The 14,325-nt window shown below is 41.7% G+C and overlaps 1 protein-coding gene across 2 annotated transcripts; it reads right to left on the bottom strand.

Annotated features, from left to right (window-relative positions):
• Nucleotides 1-447: 447 nt before the first annotated feature.
• htr3a (5-hydroxytryptamine (serotonin) receptor 3A) lies at nt 448-5,739 on the bottom strand. Of its 2 annotated transcripts, none has more exons than XM_054755170.1 (9): nt 5,647-5,739; nt 5,258-5,421; nt 4,580-4,624; nt 4,386-4,495; nt 4,126-4,295; nt 3,694-3,854; nt 3,343-3,553; nt 3,023-3,259; nt 448-2,593 (listed from the first exon to the last, which is right to left on the bottom strand). In XM_054755170.1, exons 1-9 carry the CDS (start codon nt 5,726-5,728, stop codon nt 2,292-2,294), a joined length of 1,482 nt encoding a protein of 493 aa, XP_054611145.1. In that variant the 5' UTR covers nt 5,729-5,739; the 3' UTR covers nt 448-2,291. The 2 variants fall into 2 exon arrangements, with proteins under 2 accessions (XP_054611145.1, XP_054611146.1); XM_054755171.1 differs by having other exon boundaries at nt 3,448-3,553.
• Between the last annotated feature and the right edge of the window lie 8,586 nt (nt 5,740-14,325).

Genomic DNA, 14,325 nt, shown 5'->3' with positions numbered 1-14,325 from the left:
TTTAGATTTAGGGTGAAAGAGATGTGTTTTTTTACTAAATAAATGGTCCATTTTTGGGGGAAAAAATCTGTAAATCTTGAAAACTGATGCGGCATCCCGTGTTCACCTAATAGCTAACCCTGAAAAGCCATCAAAGTTCTGTGCGTGTTGTTTGTTTTCAGGAAAGGAGAAAGAAAAGATGATTGTAAATGTGTTTGGAGTGCACACTTTTTGATGTCATTGTGGCTGGTGAGGAAGGAAGAGGCAGAGGATGAGAGTGCGCTCATTGTCTTGATGTCCACCATCCTCCACCAGCCATTGTGAAAGTTTCACTCTGAACCATTCTGATTGTTAACATTTTGTGTGGAAAGGAAAGGAAAGAGTTTTTTTCATAATAAAGAATGGAAATGTGAATATTAGTTCCAGGGTGAAATTATCACCTCCATAAAACCTTTATTGACTGGACAGGCAAATGTTTGAAGTCACATATTATATTTTATATATAAGAGCAAAAATGAGCTGGCCATGATACAGTATGTTCAGATGTGGAATGTTATTATTGTTAGTTGTTATCATTAATACATGAAACAAAGTAATATTACAACACAAGCTCGACTCTAAAATAAGCTTTTATTCTTGAAGAATTCGGTGCTCTTTCTTTAATGAAGCCAGCTGCTGTTTCGGACCAATGTGGCAGTGCACAACGTCACCTTGTGGCTGTTTGGGTGAATTACAGCACTTTCAGACAAATGCTTTTCGCTTTTATTAATCACCGCATTAGTAATGAAATTCAATGGCGTGGATAAGGTGGTGGGTTACACATCATAAACATGACGCTATAATTAACAGTAGATGTTACTGTACAGGTATATTTGATGAAGTTATTACAAGGGGACATGCAAGGGGAAACAAATCACAAATGCATAGGGTAAAAGGATTATATATTAATATATATATATGTTAGTTACAGTATATGCAGCACATTTATATATGCTTCCATGATAATCATTGTTTTACAGTTTGTACAAGCTATGTGTTTGTTTTATGGTTAAAAAATGAAAATGTATTTACATTTTAGCAACGATCCAGTGTTTTTTTTCTTCAACAATGACGATTAAAAAATGTTGATGCCCTTTTTTTCATAACAATCGCATAAAGTTGAGGAGGACACGACTCTTTGATGACTAAAACACAACGAGGCGTGTGCAAATTTTCATTGACAAGACCAGCCTGGACAGAATTGTTAGTGGGAGGTCTGGCCGAAGTTCAAAATGCTAACATTTCTGGCTATTGTGCATGTAATGTCTGCCAAAAGCTAAAAAGTATCAAATTTGGCTCACCATGCCGATGTTCATTGGAAGGTATGATTAAGAACCGGTACTGTTAACATATTTTATACAGATCATTTTACTTGACAATCGGCTTGTGATCAATTTCATAGTAAGCTTCAAGTTACTCCTGGCACAAATGGGCTACTTGCTAGCTTCAAGTTAAAGTTAGCTTTGTTGTGCTAATGCCACATCATTAGCTTATGTGTGTGTTACTGTTACTGTTATTTGTAACATGCAGGGATTTTTGCTCAGGCAGCAGATGTAAAGTCATGTATGAGTAACTGTCAGAAACATGGAGGGAAATGTACCATTTTAGACCTGTTGCTGTTCCCCGTGTCTAAATGAACAGCACACTGGGCTTCTGTAACATTAGCAGCATGCTTAAACTAAAGATGGGGACACACACACACACAAACAAACAAACTAACTCAACAATACAGTTTATAATTTTGGCCATTGCTCAGAACATCATAGCTCATAAGGCTTAGGTCATTAATAAGCTATCAAAACATATTTTTGTTTCACTTGCTTTCTTTTTTTATACTAAAACTATACCAAAACTTTTCACAGTTTTCGTTGACCAAAACTGAACTAAAACTATTACATATACAAATGACTAAATTGAGGCTAAAACTACTAAAAGTAATTTTGCCCAAAAGACTAAAACGAAAACGGCTTCCAAAAACAACACTGATATGGTCTTGTTTCCATTCAAAATATCTACTTACTACTGATGGCATCCATTAGTATGTCATTATTAATCATAAATGTTTAAAGAAGTGAGGCTATATCACTGTGGACATCCTTGAGTTGTCCCAGTTGGAACCTGAACTAGTCATCAGGTATATTTGAGGAATTGTGATGTGTGGATGTGCAAAGATTGTAACTACATGGTTAGCTGTTGCATTACCACACCAGTGCCTCCAAACTTTAGCGACTTTGTCCTATGAAGCTAGCATAAAACAGTTATGCCGTCAAAACTCAGGCGACCTGCCACACCGACCACAATGTGCCCAGCGTGATGCTGTACGCCACCACGGCCACCAAGTAGAACCTGAAGAGCAGCACGTCCAAAACGTAGCCCACCTGCAGCCACTCCTTAGCCACCTCCCGGCAATGGTCCCGCTTCTCCAAGAAGTTACGTATCGCCATCACCTCCTGCAGGATGTTGTTCATGATGGGCGGGGACGGATCCCTGGAGGGGAGCAGGCCCCGACCCAAGAGGCCAACTTCTCTGTCATGCTGCCGGCCGATCTCGCAGGTGTGATGGAGTGTACACTGAGCTAGAAGGATTAAGCATAGCCCATGAATTTGTGCTGCATTCTAAAAAAATGCAACCATTTTCCATTCATTTCTATTCCATTTTGAGCTGGACATTTGAGCTGGAGCCTATCGTAGCTGATTTTGGGAGAGAGGCGGGGTACACCCTGCAAGGCTGCCAGGCCATCACTGGGCGCATATTCACACCCACACCTATGAACAATTTAGAGCCTAACATGCATGTTTTTGGATTGTGGTAGGAAACCAGACTACCCGGAGAAAACCCAAGCGCGCACTGGGAGAACATGCAAACTCCACAAAGAGATGCACAATGGAGATTCAAAATGTTGATCTCCTGACTGTGAAGCCAGCAAGCTAACCTTAGGCCATCACGCGACTCATGACATTAGTAGAATATTGTTCGACAGTACTAAGCAGCATAAGAAGCTCACCAGTCCCATAGTTGCTGTCCTTGTAGTGATCCAGGTCAGAGGCCTGGGAGGACAATCTGGAGCACAGTCGGTGCTTCTGGTGGATGCAGAAGAGGGCTGGAGCTCTCTCCAGAACCAGGTATTTCAGCCAGTGGGGGACTGGAGGCTGCAGGTCCTGCTTGTGGACCAGACGCACAATCAGCACTGTTTCCGTCAGACTGATCACCAAGAGGGCCATACAAACCACGAAATAGACACCTTTGGCACAGGCAAGACAAGATCAGGTCAGGGAAAAGCGGGATAAAAAAACATGGCCATTTGTAGGGCACTACATTGGTCACCTATCAGTGGAGTTCCGATGGCGGTAGCAGGCAGAGTGTCAGATACGATGATGAGGAAGACAGAGTATCCCAGCAGCAATGTGATCTTGAAGGAAACCCTCTCACCACTGTCAGGTGGAAGATAGAAGCCCACAATGTCCATCACCATCAGAAAGATACTGGGCAGCAACAGGTTGACTGTGTAGAATAATGGCCGTCGGCGGATCACCACCTGTGTTGGCATTTATTCAAGTGAGTGTTACTTATTTATTTTACATGATAAAGCAGTGTGCATTCATTCCATACCAGAAGGCTGTCTGACGGATTCCATGAAATCAGTTGACCCCCAAGTGTATGTATGTATGTACTCACATGGAACTTCATCTCAGCATAGTAGTCATCATTGTCCACACTGAAGATTTTGTAGTTGGACAAAATGTGCAGCAGCTCCCACTCTCCCTGGTTCATGAAGACACTCTTGTCCTCTCTCAGCTCTTCGGGGCTTCGCATCAACGTGATGTTGATGTCATCAACTGTGGATCGAACACAATGTCAGGAGCAGTCTGAGACCGCCATGGCAACGACTCACCCTTCACTCAGTCATCTGCTCTCCGAGCACATATCACAGCAGGACATAGTTCACGGGCACATAAGAACATAAAGCGTGGGTCTTGGGGGATAGTGAGTGCTGGATATCTGGGAGTTTTTAATTTGGGCTGTTTTTTGATAGGGGTAGTATAAACTATGATATCAGCACACACTCACTTGTTCATCTCACATTTGTACAAACACGATTGGTCCTACTTGTATGGAGCCAGCTTTGGAAGGTCAAGCTGCATTTCTGGACGTCGAAGGGGAAGTTGTAGATGTTGAGTGTGCAGGCGGTGACCACCTGGATGGGTTTGTAGTTGCGCACCAACCCGTTGTGAGTCACATAGACGTACGGTATGTCAGGAGACTTTCCCACATCAACGCTGGTTTGACGGGAGACATCACAAATGTTAATGAGGTCTCAGGCAAGAAGAATCGAAACGATAAAATGTTTGATGAGAATACAGTCTCACAATTCATTGATGAGGATGTCGGGCACCCACACATTGGCAGTTGGTAGTGAAACTTGTTTGACCTCATCAAAGTCCTCTGGATTCCAGACCAGGAATTCATCTGTCCATGACTAAAAAGAAGCCAAGAATGGAAGAAGCTTAAACACACAACTTAATCACATTCAAGAAAAGCAAACTGGATTGTGACTGTTTACCTGTCTGTACCAGACATAGGTTGTCAAAACCTGGTTCTTCTCATCCTGTAAAGTATGACACATATCCTTGAAGTTATGTCATTTGATTTTCATCTTATTCGTCAGCTCATTCATTCCAGTAATACCCACACAGCACTGTATTTACACCTTACAGGAACTGTTTGCAACTGGCTCCAAATTACATTTTTTAATCCCAAAAATACAGTATAAGGGGTATGTATCAGTGTTGCCAGGTCTTGCGAGAGAAACAAGTGACTTGCTCGCTGAAAACAAACTCAAAACAGTAGGGAACTTTGCAAGCAACTTGCAACACTGATGTGTTTGTGCGTGTGTGTGTGCGTGCGTGCATGTGTGCGTGTGAGTCTACATTACCTGTATGTCCTATATGTCTTATTTCCTTTTATGTCAACAATATTGGGTAATACGAGTGTTATACCTTTATAACACAATAAAGGTGTTATCGGCTCTATTAATGTTAAAAAAAGATCGTAAACAGGTTTCTATGCTTTATTGATGAAAACATTCGATTTATAAATAAGGAATCCTACTTCACTTATCATGGTCAGGTCTGGAACTGATTAACCTTGATAAGAGGGACAACTGTAGCTAAACTTGGGCAAATTCTATCATTGGCTAACTAACAAAGTAAATAACTTGCATTCTGAGACACATTCTCACCACATTGAGGATGGAGTAAACCATGAGGTCAATGGCCACAAGGGTGGATGTTCGCCAGTCCTTCACCGGTCGTACTCCCTTCTTGTAGCCCGCACTCAGAAACTCAGAGAGGCGCACCAAAGTGGCATTGGCGAATCTGCCTGTGTTGCTGCCTAGTTTCTTCACTGAAAGTTTTTTTAAAACAATTGTCATATTGGTCCAGAAATTCCCCCAAACCATTTAACTTTTTCTTCTGTTAGAATAGTCATATTGGATTGTTTGGACAAAAATCAAGTCTGTACACGTGTATGCATATATCTGCATATATATATACAGTATATGCATTATTAAAACTCAATAGTCAATCATAGTAATAGTATGTAGCATAAAGGAGTATCAAAGGTAGGTACCTGTGCAAGCTCTTGATGCTCCTTGAATGACAAAGAAGAGAAGCAATGTAGTCCAGGCCGATGACGATGATGAGAGTCTCATGGTGTTTTCTAGACCTGTTGTCCAGTTGTGAAAACCTTGTTAGCGTTGCCCAGCTCACAGGGGTGAAGTCGCCTCTGTGAGAGGCCACTCCTCCGTGGACGCTGATTTGATGGGGGTGTGACTGCATCATGTGTCAGGACATTTAATGGAGTCATTCCACATCAGAATCGTACTTAACTTTAAAGAAGTTGTCTATATCAAAATTTTAAAGCTATGCTTGAATCAGACATCTTGATGAATCCTAAATTGTGACAATCATGTATTCATGATCTGCTTGTGAATACCACACCATGTCTAAATGGAAGTTTCCCTGTTAATGGGGAGAATTGGCTCCTTACCCACCAGATATTCGACATTAGGGCTCACCACGGACAGTCAGGTCACAGCCAATCACAGGTTCTGGGACTAAACCAAAACTTTATTAAAGCAATAATATCGATAAAATCTTCAATGACCTCACACAGACAGTTCCTCTTCATCTCTTACATAATTCTCATGTAACCAGATCCACTGGCTGATGTGAAAATTGCATTAATATGGATCCTTTCGCTGGCAGGTTTCAAGAACGCACTTTTGATATTCTCATCCAGACTATTAGGAAGCCACCTGGGAGTCGAGAAGCTGCCGCCAAGCTCCGGATGGCTTTTATTGATCTGCTTTGTGGCAGCAGGATGAAAGAATGAACGCAATCACAGCGGTGCAACGTTCACTCCCCTGAGCGTCGTCTCATTATGCAGTATCACTAAGTACATTTCCACTGTCGGGAAATCGTTATAACTGATTTTCCACTGTGATGTCTCTGTTAAACTATTCTCTTTGCTATACAGTTACATTACATCGAAGAGCGTGGGGGAATGCAAGAGACAAATTGACAGTGACATTCATGTTTTATTTAGAAACACACGTAATCCAACACTCAGGCAGGTTTGACAAACTTACTTGGAGGACAAAAGAAAGCAAATTGCTCAGGATATTCTGTTCTATTCAATTATTGGAATACTGATCTCTAAACACAAAGAAGTGTTTGATGTGCTATCAGCTGTACATGATGCATGAATAATCTCCCGAAATATTGAACACAGCAAAAAGGCTGTACAGAATCTGCAAAAGGCATTCAATGTGTTGTCAGGCGAAGCTCCAGCTGGCCTAGACAGCAGCAGGGTTCCTGCATACAAGCCCAGAACAATCAGGTAGAGGCGGAAGTGGAAGCAGTCGAGCTTGGCGCACAGTGCCAGCCATTCATCCTGAGCCGAAGACTCGCTGTCATCCTGGGAAAAGACCAGGCGCAGGGAAACTTGCTCCCTTTAGGAGCCACTCCAGGCTGGAAGGATTGTCCTGGATGTCAACGAGGGATTCCAGGTGCTCTTCCAGCAAGGCCTCAAACTCGTAATCTAGGGACCGGATGAAGATGTGTGAACAGGATGTTTTGAAACATTAGTCATACCGTTGACAACACCCGAGTCCATGGTTTCATCCTCAACTCCAACCTCTCTTTCCTGCCTCAAAGCAACCAAATCACTGAAATCTCCCTTTTCCATTTCTGGAATATTGTCCGCCAACTCAAGCTATTACCAGACTAAGCACAAAAACGCTTGATCCAGAGAACAAATAACCTCCATTGCTCGCTCATATTAATCTATTTAAAGAATGGATTGGATTGGATTGTCCATCACCGCTTCCCTACCCCAAAACCCGAGGTCTGGCAAACTTCCTGCAAGCCTCCCGCCCATTGAAACAAACCCAAAACTAAACCTGGAACTTTACCTCCAGATGGACTGAGTTGGTCAAGGGTTCTGGTGGAGGGCAAAGTGCTCTCTGCGAGGCCGGACCTGTCCAGCAGGCAGGCCGACAAGGACATTTCCCGGACCTCCTTCTCACTGGTTGGGTAAAGTTTCACCACCAGGATTGACTTCATCAAACAGAGCAGGGAAGAACACGCCAAAAACCACAACTTGACAGAGAGGAATTTGTAGCTTGAGTGAGTTCAAACCAGCCCCCTTTGAAACATAAATGTCCTCCTGCCTATGATCGGGGTCAGAAGAGGTGTGGTGGGCCGACTGTGTATCTCAGCAGCGTGCTGATCTTGAAGACAACACGGGTGCCGCTGCTAACGGCAGGTAGAAGCACATCACATCCACCATCCTGAGGAAGATGCTGGGGATGAGGACGCCCACCAAATACAGCTGGTGGTGCTGTCAGATACAGACCTGCAACACAAAGTAAGTACTTTCTCCAATACCGTCACATCATAAAAAGATAACTGTATTTAACTGTACTTTAGTTCATGAAAATAGTGGCAAATAAAACATTCATGTCTGTGATAACAGTCATGGTGATTTGGACACTACTTGATTTTTAGGTAACAATACTTAATTAATTTAACATTTTAATTCACATGGAGTAATTTGACCCCATAACTATAGCCTAGATTCTTATTCTGCAGCTGGTGCGTGTTAGAAGCAAAACAAGGTGTTCAGGGTGCTTCCTATGCTAATTAACACATGTGAGGACGAAGAGGACATGAATGGTAACGATTGTTATTGGATTTACCTGTGTAGCAGAAATTGTATGTGTATTTTGCAAACAGCACATCAATAGTGACGTCCACAACATTCGTTATTTACAGATGATGCAATATTAAAATAAATGCCTGTGTTTGAAGATAGCCAGTGATCCGTGAAGAACTCATCCACCAAACACCCCTTGTTGCTTTGAGCTGCATAAATAGCAGTAATCCCAGCTCTCCACCTGCGAAAGGGCCATGGGGCCATTTGCCTTGCCCTAACAAGACGTCCATTGATCAGGCAGGCGCTGAGACCGTCTCATTATGGTCGCTCGCCCTCTCCCTGTCTATCAGAGCCTCTCTTTTTCTTCTTGCCACCCACTAACAGGCCGAGCCTCATCATTTGGCATTAGCTCACTAGGCTGATCCATGAAGGTCACAGCCAATCGCTTTACACTTAACAGTTCCTCTACATACGCTGTCAGTAGGGAGCGAAGTACTGCTTGTCATTGTGCCTTTTTGGGTGTGGGGATCTGGTCTTCTACTTTTCTAAATTGTACACTTTCATATAGTATGTGTATGAAATGTGGAATATTAGGCTATAAAACAGACTATAAAACTATAAAACTATAAAACAGACAACAGAGGATTACTGCCATGTACTTGTGTAGCAGTAATCCTCAAGAGTAGGCCAAAATATCAGTATTGCAATTATCTCTTACAGCACCCCTTGTAGGGTGTCAGAAATCTAAGTTTTTCCAAGCTTTACAGGAAGAAGTCACACACACGGAAGCCGCAGTGGGCGCTGTCCTGCAGCGTGACAGCAGGTCAGCAGCTCACTTCCGTCATTCATGAAGTCCCTCTGATCATTAGCCATGTCTCGGCGCGCCTCCACAGAGCCAGGTCGATTTCCTTCACTGAAGAAGAGGAGGAGGCAATGGAGGGTGAATATTAGACAAAGGGAAGGAGACAGTTAATTGGACTCAATAAAATGATAGGGAAGAGTACACCACGTGGGCGTGGTTTAACCAGAAATGGGCGAGGTTTAAATTGTACATTATTTTAAGTCTGAAATTGACATGGATTGATCAATATTTATTGTTTATTATTCACATGTGTGTACTGCTATATGTGTACTGTGTATGTGTGTAAATCATCTGTCAGACTTTTCTTTTTTATTATTATTTTTTTAATGATCTGTGTGAATGTGAGTGTGAATGGTTGTTTGTCTATATGTGCCCTGCGATTGGCTGGCGACCAGTCCAGGGTGTACCCCGCCTGTCGCCCGAATTCAGATGGGATGGGCTCCAGCATGCCCCCGTGACCCTAATGAGGATGAAGCGGTATAGAAAATGGATGGATGGATGGATGATCTGTGTGAAGTTGGGATGTCATCCATTGATGGCAAAGAGGGAAATAATCTGTCCACCTTGATCACTGTTGTTCTCTCAAAAGCAGCGCGTTCAGTACAAGCAAAATTTTCCAACTTTATATCACCAGCCAAATTATAAGCAAGCAGACGAAAAAAAAAAAAACAGCAGTGACTGACGCACGCGCTGTCTTGTGAAATGCACCGTATACATTTCGAAACAAGTTTAAGATTGCAATGTGCATACTGCCACGTATTGAGAGGGGTGTAATATTTGACCACGATTATGTATAAAATGTAGTATGATAGCCTATAGGCAGAATGTTTGATGCAGCTCTGCAGGTGTACCTAATGTTGTGGCCAGTCAATGCACGTTACTGTTATCACTGTCTGTGTACTGCCAACTGACAATTAACAAAATTCTTATATTGTAGGTAGCATGATAGGTAGTTTATGATGACTTCATGCAATACGACAAAAATACATTTCAAGGAAAAAAGCGGTCATGCTACCCCAAGTGAGTTGCATACTGTAAGTGACTGACACACAAGCCTGCACGGCGCTGTCTTGTCAAATGCACCGCGTACTTTACCAAACAAGTTTCCCAAGCAACTTTAGATACAAGCCGAAATAGAGACGAGCTGAGGAAAACTGCCAATTGCACCGTGTACATGTGGCTCCAGCCTGCACAGTGTGTCTCGGGACGGTCGCTGCCTGTGACCTGGCCAATCACAGAGCATGAAGAGTGAATATATAATGAGGATTTTCTTTCATCACGATTACGGATAATGACTAGATGTACTTGTTTCATGCTCGTATTCGGCAAAAATGCATTATCTCCACAGTCACTGCTGCGTTTCGTCAAACTACGGTGTGGGCCAAGGGTCAAAACAGGTCCGTGCGCGTTAATTGCTCGTAAAAGTGCTTATAGCAAGTATTCGGCTCATCCCTGTAAAATGATGTTTTTGGTTCTTGCATGTAACAGCTAAGGTTGACAATGTATTCCGAGGCGCTGGTTGAACTCTAAATTTGTTCAATTGAAATATTTAATCGTGATTAATCATATTTGTCCATAGTTTACTCATAATTAATCGCAGATAGAAATAAGTTTTTATCTATATTAAGTAGGGATGTAAATCTATGTGGTAAGCAATTTGATACACAATTACCATGATAACTACATCAAATGTTATTTAAAGGATAACCATTTTAGAAATATGTGCTATTATTTTAATAAAGAAATAAAAAATCCCAGTTTTTGCATGTTTAATGCGAGCAGCGTTTTGTCCCATTTTGCTTGGTGGTCCTTGAACGCACCTTCTAATTTTGTCTCTTTCACAGATAGACTACTATACTGTATTTTTTTTGTCCCCTCATATTTGGTCCCAAATGCATGTGGGAATGCATAACGGTAAGATTTGCTGACCTTACTGAGTGCTAATGTGTATATTTGTAAGGTGGATGGTGGGTCTGTGTTCATTTCAGGCTTTTAATTTGATGTTGTTCCTGTCATAGTTTTACACGATACATAATAAATAAGATAAATTAGATGGCTATAATGTACGTATGTTTTACTGATGAAAATCTTTCCTGGTGACTAACTATTGTGCTGCAGATGCTAATTACATCCATTCTTGGCTTGAGCCATGGTCACATTGACACAAGCTCCCAAAGAGCTGTCCTCGCCTGCCATTTAATAGCAGCTCGTAACCCAAATTTTAGCTCACTGTTCAAAGCAAGAAATCAGCCAAGAGACGGCTCGCATCTTAAAAACACTTGTTAGCTGGGACACTCGTATGCCAAGATACCACTGTGTAAACGACAATAAAAAAAATACCAGCAGTGCTCCAGTAACTCCTCGCTTCTCTCTGGCAGGTGACGTACACTGTGACAACTCAACTGACTGCAACAGTAGATACAAATAACTTTGGTCTTGTTGCGAGAGTCATCTGCCAGGGCTTTGAAGCAAAATTGACCAATTTAAATAGTCTTTTCTTTGTCCATATCTGATCAATATCTGCTCCCGCTTGTAGCTCCACAGTCACTGCTGCGTTTCGTCAAACTACGGTGTGGGCCAAGGGTCAAACATGACCCGTGCGCGTTAATTGCTCGTAAATGTGTCGTTTAAGGAAATGTCCGTTAACGCGTTATTTACAGCCCTAGTTGATACAGATTGCTGCGTACTAGCTTTCATGAGGCGTAACATCTTTTTTTGATGAATGTGCTTACTTTTCAATGTACATGTAGACAAAGCAGCCAGGAAAGAAATGTCTTTCCCACTTTCTTCGCTATGCAAACCGCTATATTGCGCTACTGTAATCCTTCGGTTATCGCGGTTAATTGGCTGCAGACCCGACTATGATAAGTGAATTTCTGCAAAGTAGGATTTCTAATTTATAAATGGAATATTTTTGTTGATATAACATAGAAACCGTTTTTTAAGAAACGTTTTTTAACATTATTAGAGCCCTCAAGACATTAAAATAAAACCCCTATAAACACCTTGACACTCGTATTGCCCAATATAGTACACATAATAACATAAAATAAGCTAAATACTCGTGTATGTTGCTGTAAATGTCTTCCGGTCATAGGGGAACTGAGAAACGGACAGACAGGAAGTGATGTCGGTGGTTCTGAGTTGAGTAAAAAATGTAAACAATTTCGATGAAAAAGATGTACGCAATGGGTAGGTAGTTGTCCATGCCAAGTCGGTGAGACCTCAACTAGAATTTGACCTCATTACAAAACTGAGTGTCCTCTTTGGTGGCGCTCGTGGTCACGTTTGTCAGTGTCAATCAAAACTGTGCATTACTACCTTTGTTAAGGGAAAACTGCACTTTTTTGGGAATTTTCCCCATCATCCCTCTGTGAGACATAAACACGTCTTTCTCTTTTCTGTACTCCAAAAAGTGCCAACAATGCTCCATAATTGACATGGGGGACACCACCTTGCAGAAATGTCTGCGGTGTACCGTGGTGAAGTTAGTTTCACGTTGGACCTTGGATATTTGGCTCCGGAGCTACAGCGGTAGCTCTCTCTCACTGTGCTCGGACTCGGGCCGCACGGTGGCCGTGTGGTTAGCATGTTGGCCACACAGTCAGGAGATCTGGAAAATCTGGGATCAAATCTCCTTCGGGCATCTCTGTGTGGAGTTTGCATGTTCTCCCCGTGCATGCGTGGGTTTTCTCCGGGTACTCCGGTTTCCTCCCACATTCCAAAAACATGCATGTTAGGTTAATTGGCGACTCTAAATTGTCCATAGGTATGAAACATGAATGTTTGTTTGTCTGTATGTGCTCTGCGATTGGCTGGCAACCAGTCCAGGGTGTCAGTGTCTTGCCCAAAGCCAGCTGGAAAGTAGGATTTCTAATTTATAAATGGAATATTTTTGTTGTACTCCAGCATACCCGTGATCCGAGTTAGGATAAGTGGCATAGAAAATGGGTGGAGGTGCCCGGACTGCTACGTCGTGGTGTATGTAGGTGGTGTAAGTGCCGCTCTATCCGTTGATTATATAATATATATATATATATATATATATATATATATATATATATATATATATATATATATATATATAATAGGGACCTTACAAACACTACTAAACTTGTCAAAATGCCGCCGAAAAACCTTGGAAACTCCTCTGTTATGGAGTGTGAATGGAAGCTAGCGGGGTTCACTTAGTGCAGTGCAGCTCTGTGTGTGTGTGTGTGTGTGTGTGTGTGTGTGTGTGTGTGTGTGTGCACCTCAGGCTGGATGAGTATATTTTCACTGTGTTGTGTTTTGCTGCTTTAATGTAAGGACCATTTTACATTTCCCACTGACGACGTGCAGGTCCTGAGTGAAAAAAGACGAGAGGCACGTTTATCTTGCACAGAGCGCATATCAACCGTGAATTGCCATTCAAACACACACAACACATTACGGCTTTCAAAATAAGAACGCTCTTTGTCACATTTGTCATCGTTGTAATTGTGTAAACAAAATAAGGGTTTCATTAACATATCCTACATTAATAACGCGATAGGAATTACTTCTGTGACTACATCTTCCTTAATCACAAGCACGAGCGTTACAGTTTGTTAAACATTTTGTAGCAATATGTGCTGAGTCTGACATCCCATTAGAAAAGTTAGCTACGCTATATCCATTTCTCAATTACTGGACAAAATGGGCCAATGTGGCACTGTGAACAGACATGTACTTGTAGAAGGAACCACGTGACACTCCAAACCGTAGAAGAAGAAAGTAAGGATTTTTGTCAGGATTTGTAAGGATTTTTGCATTTTATTCACTAATCCAAATAGCACACAATGTATGCTCGTAAAATAAGTGGAAAAGGTAAAAAACAGAATTCTAAAAAATGCAAACGAAGGAAACGAAATTTTGGAAAAAATAGAACTGATTTCATAAGGCCCTGAGGGAGTTTGTTAAAAAAAATTAGATTCTATTCTAAATAACACCACAAATTGATCTATAATCGTGTCTAATGTCCTACCTAAAAGTATTTTACACGCACATTTTTTCCAATTTTATATTTCATTGGATTAGGGACCTGACTCACATAGGTTTATTAAAACCCAAACAATATTGTTGGTCTTGCTGTGTAATAAAAAAGTCAAATCTGCAATACTTTTGGTTTGGTTTGGTTTGGTTTAGTTTATTTGAACATGAAGGTTACAATGGAATACATCTCATGAATCATTCTTTGACAGTTCCAC

Source organism: Dunckerocampus dactyliophorus, chromosome 16, assembly GCF_027744805.1.
Source record: "Dunckerocampus dactyliophorus isolate RoL2022-P2 chromosome 16, RoL_Ddac_1.1, whole genome shotgun sequence".
Lineage (NCBI taxonomy): Eukaryota > Metazoa > Chordata > Actinopteri > Syngnathiformes > Syngnathidae > Dunckerocampus > Dunckerocampus dactyliophorus.
This window is presented reverse-complemented; position numbering and strand designations above follow the sequence as displayed.

Excerpts from the sequence above, each read along its gene's own strand:
- htr3a (XM_054755170.1), bottom strand. The coding sequence starts at position 5,728 with ATGAGACTCTCATCATCGTCATCGGCCTGGACTACATTGCTTCTCTTC. Across the intron at positions 4,625-5,257 it reads TTTACTCCATCCTCAATGTG|GATGAGAAGAACCAGGTTTT; the intron begins GTGAGAATGTGT and ends CATACTTTACAG. Across the intron at positions 3,855-4,125 it reads CCAAAGCTGGCTCCATACAA|TTGATGACATCAACATCACG; the intron begins GTAGGACCAATC and ends TTCGATCCACAG.